The 8,068-nt window shown below is 39.5% G+C and overlaps 1 protein-coding gene across 1 annotated transcript in view; it reads left to right on the forward strand.

Annotated features, from left to right (window-relative positions):
- Positions 1-5,515, forward strand: part of c20h8orf34 (chromosome 20 C8orf34 homolog) — a 67,568-nt gene extending 62,053 nt beyond the window's left edge. Inside the window, 3 exon segments of the mRNA XM_030756978.1 lie at positions 1,107-1,203; positions 4,193-4,231; positions 5,031-5,515. Coding sequence (XP_030612838.1) covers positions 1,107-1,203; positions 4,193-4,231; positions 5,031-5,038 — 144 coding nt within the window. The 3' untranslated portion in view covers positions 5,039-5,515.
- Positions 5,516-8,068: the final 2,553 nt, after the last annotated feature.

Below are 8,068 nucleotides of genomic sequence, written 5' to 3' on the forward strand. Positions count from 1 at the left end.
TTCCAGAGTGAGGGAATCTTTAACCTCTTAAAATAGAGGAGAAAGGATATAAATGCTGGCTATCTTGCCTTCATTTGTGTAGTAACTTTAACTGGAGAGTCAAACAAAGACCCAAACCATTATGTAAGGTTTTTTATATAGGAACATTTGATGGCATTTTATTTATAGTTTTTTTTCTGATGACTTTAAGCAAATACAGCAATACACAGGTTTTACAAAATGCCTAGCTGAATATCAAGAAGTGTCAAAAGTGAACACACAAAAACTGTAAAATATACAGTACTGTGCAAAAGCTGTATGTATATTTTGCTAGGAAAATAAGCATTAGACACAGTGATCTGTTAAAACATGTGAAAACACACATGGAAATACAGTAGATGAGGCAAACAGAGTTTATACAATTCTTTTCAACTTTAAGGTCAATATTTGGTATGATTACCTTTATTCTTCAACACAGCCTGAACTCACTCAGGCAACTTTCTTGTCATTTCTTTCAGTAGTCTTCAGGAATAGTTCTCCAGGCTTCATTAAGGACATTCAAAGCTCTTCTTTGGATGTTGACTGCCTTTTCTTCTGTTCTCTGTCGAGATGATCCCACACTGCTTCAATAATTTTGAGGTCCGGGCTCTGTGGAGGCCAGTCTATTATTAATAGTGTTCCATTGTGTGTTTTTCTATCCAGGTATGCTTTTACTGCATTGGCAGCATGTTTGGGATCATTGTCATGCTGAAAAATGAAGCTGATGCCAGTCAGACACTTTCCAGATGGTATTGATTGGTGGATCAAAATCTGATGGAACATTTTTTTGCTTTCATAATTGCATCAATTTGAACAAGATCTCCAGCACCACTGGCTGAAATGCAGCCCCAAACCATGACAGAGCCTCCAACTGGTATTACAGATGTTTGCAGAGACATACAGTGTTTCTGTTTTCAAATATTTTAAGACTTTGAGCATGATATTTATGGTATAAGTGGAGTGACATCTAAATGGACAGGCGGTTTTAGAGTGTCTTTCCTAATCTTGTTTTGTTCTGTCCATTATCTACAGATTATAAATTTCCCCATCCTCCATTATTTCTGCTATGTTCCATTTTTCCATTTTAGGATGAGTTTTACCAGCAGTTACAGGCCATCAGACAGCCTTGGCATATTCCCAGTGACACAGACAGTGACATCTTGGACCCTCCAGAACAGGATAAGAGTGAGTGGCTTTTCTAGCTCTGCCTTCCTTCTTTTTCCTGTCTGGTTTTTCCCATGCAGGTGGGACAAACATTCACAGTGGAGCTCAGTTACTGGGAGTTTTTCAAAAGCTCTCATTTGCACAATTTAGAATTCAGTCCCTCTGTTTTTACCTTTCCACTGATTTTTTTTTTTTCTTTGTGAGACATGAGGTTCATTTCATTACTGTATAGTCACTTTACCACAATGAATTACTGTTGCATTAAATTGGCAAAAGAAACTTATTCCTTGTAAAATTCTGCAATGGCGCAAAATGGCTGACTCATGAAAATTTCCATATTTCATCCCTGTGTGAAATCCTGGAGAGGTTCTGAAAGGGTGGGATGTTGTCACGTACAGTTTCGTTTCCTGGCACCTGAAAGAGATATATCTTTATCAAAATCCAGCGCATAGACATGAATTTTTTTTTTCTTACTCAAAAGTCATAAATCCAGTCAAAGTAATGGCCTGGCTTGGATATGTGTGTGTGTGTTACTCTGGCTTTGAACATGGCAGAATTAAATCAGACCTCCTTGAAAGTTCTGGTCCATAAATCAAATGAGTGTATGTGGTGGTATGGTCTGATAATGACATGCTCGCCAGAGTGAAACTAAGTACTTTTCAGTTCACCGTGATCCGCTCAGAAACTGTCAAACGTATACTGCCTTGTGACTGATTAACATATGGATAAATGTCTTAGATCCTGAGAGACTTTGGTAAGAATTCACTTCTGTGGCTGCACAAAATGACAAATCAGTTATGAAAATATTATATATTTCTGCAGAGCACATTGTTTTAGGGCCTGCTGTATGGGGCATACAAATTCACTGGACTGAAAGCACTTGTCAGTAGAAGAAGATACTTTCAGCTGCTCATTTATTCACAAGGGGTCACCACAGGGGGTAGCTCTACACTATAGAGCCACCCAGGACTTCCTAATATCTATCCTGATGGAGGCACTGACATAAGGCCATAGGGTCAAGAAAAACCAGCAGGGTTTAATTCATTGCGAGCATGACTATGCTCTCTGAAGATTTCCTGACAGCAAATGAAATGAACAAATAAATGAGTAAAATATCCCATGCAAACTGAAAGATTCATCCTCTGGGGAAACATGAATATGCTCAGTACATTTAAAACATTACAAATGTTTTTGAGACATCTAATGGATCGACATGTTTGTCAAAGGGAAATCATGACCTGATCAAGTTCCCAAACCAAATTCCACGTTGTCCTTTCTCGCATTTGTCAAGGCTTCTCGAGCCTGTGCTGGATGTACAGAGCACTGCAGACCAGCATTGCCAACATTTAGGTCCTGTGACTACTTAGCCAAAAATAAGATGCTTCCAATTTATGAATGAGTTAAATGATAAAAGACAACATTCGGAATTGAACTAAGATCTGTTTTCTCAGCAAACAAAGAATCATCGGCTACTCAGACTGAAAATAAAGTGCATGTGGGACTTAAAAAGACAGCTTTCATTGATGTTATGAAACAGGAATTCAAGTTAAACAAAAGATCAAGCAGGCGAATGGTTGTCACATGGAAATATAACTCTTCTGACAAGTTCCTCTAGAGGGCCGTTGTTTTGCCAAATGTGTATCTTGCACAATAAATGGATGAATTTTCCTAATAGCCCCTGGGGGCCTGCTCTAAGCCTTGGCAGTAATAACAGCATGCTGAGAAAGGATATGAACCACAGATTGAATTAGACGTGGCTCAGACAGGGGAGAGAGAGACTGACAGAGAAAGAGAGCCACAAGACGTGACAAAGCACTTTCTGGCGTGAGAGAGGACCCACAGGGACTGTTCACTGAAATCTGGTTTGTGTGCTTTTGCGTATGTGCATGTGAGCGATTGTATTAGTCAGTGTAAGGTATTAAAATAGTTTTCAGAGAGAGCACTTTTGCCCTCTTTATCCGATCGCCCAGTGTTTTCCTGGGAATTTTTTGACCTATGAAATAATACTGTTAAACAGCAGCTGCACTGGCAGCTAAATACTCAGTTGGGGCAACTAAGATTTTTTTTTAAAAAATTGCTACGAATAAAGCAAAAAGTAAAGAAATCTTCTGTTGTTTGCTTATTTAGGAATTCTTTCAAATAAAAACAAATACTCACACTGAATGTCTTTGAATATGGGATGCACATCATTGGTGCATCTTTTTTGTCCCCATAGGATGGGTCTGAACATAGAACTTTGTAGTACAGTAAAATCCTTAACTGTTACATGTTATTCTGTAAACTTCCACAATAGGTTAACGATATATGGAATAGTGATGTTAGAATCTCTGTCTACCAGCACCACTACAGCTAACTTGGGCTCAATCGAGTTATTTGCGTACAAAATTTTAAATATGAAAAATATTAGTAAGCAAGTGGTTTCCCCCTTATTTTCATTCTGTGTATTAAGCAAACTAGCCACCTGCTGGCTGTAGCTTTAGTGTAAAGTTAAAGTTTAAAGAAATAAGAATAAGTCTAGTCCTAGACTAAAAGAAAAGAAAACAATGAAGATCTCCAGTTTTTAGTCCGTGACCCACGCCTGGGAAATGGTGTCTGTGTATGGGTATGTCTTCAGTAAATGGGTAATGCAGTAGCCATTACTGTTAAAGGAGCTCAGCACCAAGCTGCTATGGACAACCCCACTGCCAGCTTTTTCACCCTATCGTTGAACATAGCGCCCACAATGGGCTGCAGTTCTGCCTGTTTCTTGCATGGATTTTTATTCAGCTTTTTTTTAATATGTGTACAAAGATGTTTCAGAGGATTCATGCTAATAAAAATTCTGTCAAAGCCACAGAAAAGTAATGGAAATGTATTTGTAAAAGTGCCTGTAAACCCAGGATTATTGCCCTTTTATTGTAACTTGTAGCACTACATCCAATACACTTAATTCCCAAAATGTTGAACTATTTCCGATGCGCCATCGTGGCTGTCCTACGTGACACATTTTCCTTATTCATCTCTTTCACAGGTGGTTCACGAGATGCCAATAAGAGATCTGTGTTTTCAGGTGAGAATCTGAGCAGGTAGATGTTTTAACCAAAAGAGAGAGACTCCCTTCATAATGTGTTGCATAATTTGGTCACGTTAAGAGTTCTGCTACTGTAAATAACTGCTTCAACCCGAGAGCCTCAGTGTCTGTCAGTGAGCTCATTTTTAGAGCCGTAATGTGTTAACCCAAATAACTACCAGTGGGTGAGTTGCTGCAGAAGCCTCCACCTTCATTTACAGTCCATTCAGTTACCGTCACAGGCTAAATGGAGGGCACAGCGGCTCTCAAACGTGATTGGTCGAGGCTGCCTGTGCGTGGAGACCGGGGGGGGACTCTGTTGCCCAATTCCATTAAGTCACTTGGGTTGTGAGTTTACACGCAGCAGACAGCGTCAAGTCACAGCGTCAACATTTGGGAGAAGGAGAAAGTCTGTCTGGTTTGAGGTTGTCTGCGGTTCTCCTTCTTGTGGCTTCGGAGGTGCCCACAGCTCCCAGTGTCAGTGTGCCAGTCTGGAGGCAGATCTGAGAGCAGGCTGCTGCTGCTGCTTGGCTATCAGAGAGGCCAGAGCATTGCCACAGCAACCAAACTCAAAGCTCGCCGCTCTCCCACAACTCTTCCATATTGTGAAATATGGTCATTGGAACCTCCACTGGGCAGCACTAAGTCTTATTTTCCACCTCATGTTTGTCTATGACATGCTCAAATATTAAACGGCTGTTTCAAAGTAATTGCCCCAGTTATTATTCTTATTAGCGGTTTAAATGTGTCTGATTTTGGTTTCTAGGAGACTGATGTTTTTGTCTTTCATTTTTCACAGGCCTATAGTGATGAAGACCAGAGACACTGATCCAATCAAACTATTATGCAAACCGCTGGACATTTTGATTATGTGAATATACAGACAATTATTTTTATAATTCATAGACAGGAAAGAAAAAAGATTGTATACTTTTTCACAGTTATTTCATAGACATTGTACTGTAACTGTATGATAAAATGTGAAAATATTACATCAGAGTATGGAATATGCCATTTATTTTTGTTTGTTCTATAGCATGCGGTTGAAATTGCATTTTGTTTGTTGATAAACTCTTTTTCTAGGCCTATGGCGTTTTCACACTGTCAGGGCAGCACACCTATGTTAGGAAAGTGTTTATTAAATGCATTGTTGAATGATTTTGTGTTTTTGTTTGGTTTGGGTTTGTTTTTGTTTTTTTTTAGCAAATTTGCAAGTTGTGAAGGGTATACGAGGAATGCTGTTATATTAATTAAAATGATTTGGTGCACTTGTTCTATTTTCTACCCCGGTGTATCACACCTTGTTCTTTTGTTGATTTTTTTTTTTTTTTTATTCAGCGCTTTCTGCATTTCAACTTGAAAAAAAAAAGACTGAAAAAGGAGTTTTTACCCCCTGAAGCTCGAGGCAGTTTTGTTTGAAATTTTTCCTAGAAATAGTCCAAAGTGCAAAAGAAACAAAAACAACTTGGCCTCAATGGATGAGGCACTTGGGAAAATTTTGAAACGCAATATGCCTCCTTGTCCCCATCACCAGGTCGAGTGAGTTCTTAAAAATTCCAGGAAATAGTTTAGCTTTTATTCCTTTCAAATTAATCCTTTAAAAAAGGAGAGTAAAACACATCCTCACAGTGACTCAGCAAACCCTTATGGTATTGAAGCGGTCCTGAAAATTCCACCAAATACGAGTCCACAGAAATGAAGCACAATATCCATTATGTTCACAGCCGTACTTTGTGTTCGTTTTGTGTGCCATGCTTGGAAACCTTTGAAAAGTTGTGCCAGATACGGCCTGGTCCCCATGTAAGGACCTCCAGGGTGGATAGAGCTTAACTCAAAACTTAAACTACCCAACATGTACTGTAATAAAGAAGCCCTGTTTTAATCCAGTCTTTCCCCAGAAATGCCAGCATCCACCTTTGTGTTTCTTACATGCACAGAGGTACTGCACAGACACATGACCATTGCCACACTGCCTCTGTGTTTCTCTGGGCACTAGTTGGTTAAACTGTGGCTGTCTGAGTGTTAAATAGACAACGTCAGCTCCAGAGACAGACACACCACGGACACAGCCTTCAGTCTGACAGTCTGATCCCTTCACTCGAACCCCACTGAATTTTGCGGTAACGTACACCAAGCAATGCCAGCTTTCAAGCCCGTCCCTTGGGATGTGGTTACAAACTACTCAGATCTCCAGCCTCATTTCACAATGCCCGATTCCTATAAAAATGATGTGTAAGAAGACTAATCACTCTAAAACCTCATCCTGTAAAACACAGCGTGTGAATTAATGCCCTCTGCATTCTAGCACATTGTGCGCTCTTTGGAAAGGGGATGTGGTTTTTGCAGATCTGTGGAAAAATTTCAGGACATGGCATAATTAACTCACAGTGGTGCCTTGATATAATCTTTATCACACCATAAACAATATTTTCCTAACAGAGAAAGGAAATGTATCGCTTTGCATGTTTCAATTTTCATATTTCATATTCCATTTTCCCTATGTTGAAAAAACATTTGGGAATGTGACTGCCGTCTGTTCTTGTTCCACTGATCACCAGCACATTAACTCCATTTATACTATCAATATTTTCTCTTGAGTTCATGTGTCTCCTCCAGGCTTTCATATGTCATGTCAGCCAAATATCAAGGCATGAGGAGTTCTGGAAAAAGGCAAGACACTCTGAGATGAGGACTTCAATTACTGCCACAGATGTCGCACAAAATAAGCACTCTGATCCTTTCTCCTCTGCTTTTCATATTTGCCATCATCTCAGTACGTAAAATTACCAACACCCTTTCTCTGTATAGTATCATATTTCAGATTGTAGCTATACGATTACCACAAAGACTATTGTGATTGTACGGCATTAAATTGACAAACATAGAGAGATTAAATTCCCCATCATTAATATATCTCTCTCTGGAATATGAAACCCTCAGTATCTTCTTAAAGTGTGTGTATTGTGCAGGCTTTATACATCAGGCCCAAAGCAACTGTAAGGGCCACCCAGGAATAGCAACAGCCATCACTGTACTTACCGTGAGATCCGGACCACCATCAATGGTCAGCAGGCTGACCCGTGTCTTAATTTACAACTGAACAGACTGGGAATTATCTTGACATACAGCACAAATAAATCAATGGTGGGTGGGAGGTAAGCTTTGAAGGCATATAGTCATTTGTTGTTCGAAATGTTCCAATATCATGAGAATGTGCTACATGGGGAAAACTAGCAGAATGTGTTTTTGTGTGCATAGAAGGACTGGGTCTCAGACTTTGTGGACGGAGAGAGAGAGAGTGTGTGTATGTGTGTGTGTGTATGTGTAGGTTGGTAAAACCGCAAGGCTTTTTTGGTGCTATGAAAGATAGGAACCCAATGTTCAAATCTTGTGACATTTTCTAATTAGTTTAAATGCATTCAGTTTTCCACAGATAAACACTTTTTGAACTTTCATATGAAAAGGAGGAAATCTGAATAAGTAGCTAGTGCTCCATTCTACACTACAGCTACACGTGGTAGGCTATAATTATGAAGCTCCATATTAAGCCCTGTTTGTGAGGACTCCTCAGCAGAATCACCCGGGGAGGTTTATGTGGGTCCTTTTTATGGTAACTGTAATTTAAAACATAATCATCAATCTGGATTTTGTTTTCTGTGCTCATTGAAGTGAACTGCCTGTTCTCACAGAACTAATAAAAATCAGCCTCTGCTGCTCTTTAACTGTTTACTACTTCAAGTCTGTCATCAACATGGAAGTGCTGTCATTTGAAGCTGAGGTAGGAATTTTGGCCCGCTACTGCAGGCCCAATTCACTTTGTTTTCTAAAAAAAAATCT

This window comes from Archocentrus centrarchus, chromosome 20 (assembly GCF_007364275.1).
Source record: "Archocentrus centrarchus isolate MPI-CPG fArcCen1 chromosome 20, fArcCen1, whole genome shotgun sequence".
Lineage (NCBI taxonomy): Eukaryota > Metazoa > Chordata > Actinopteri > Cichliformes > Cichlidae > Archocentrus > Archocentrus centrarchus.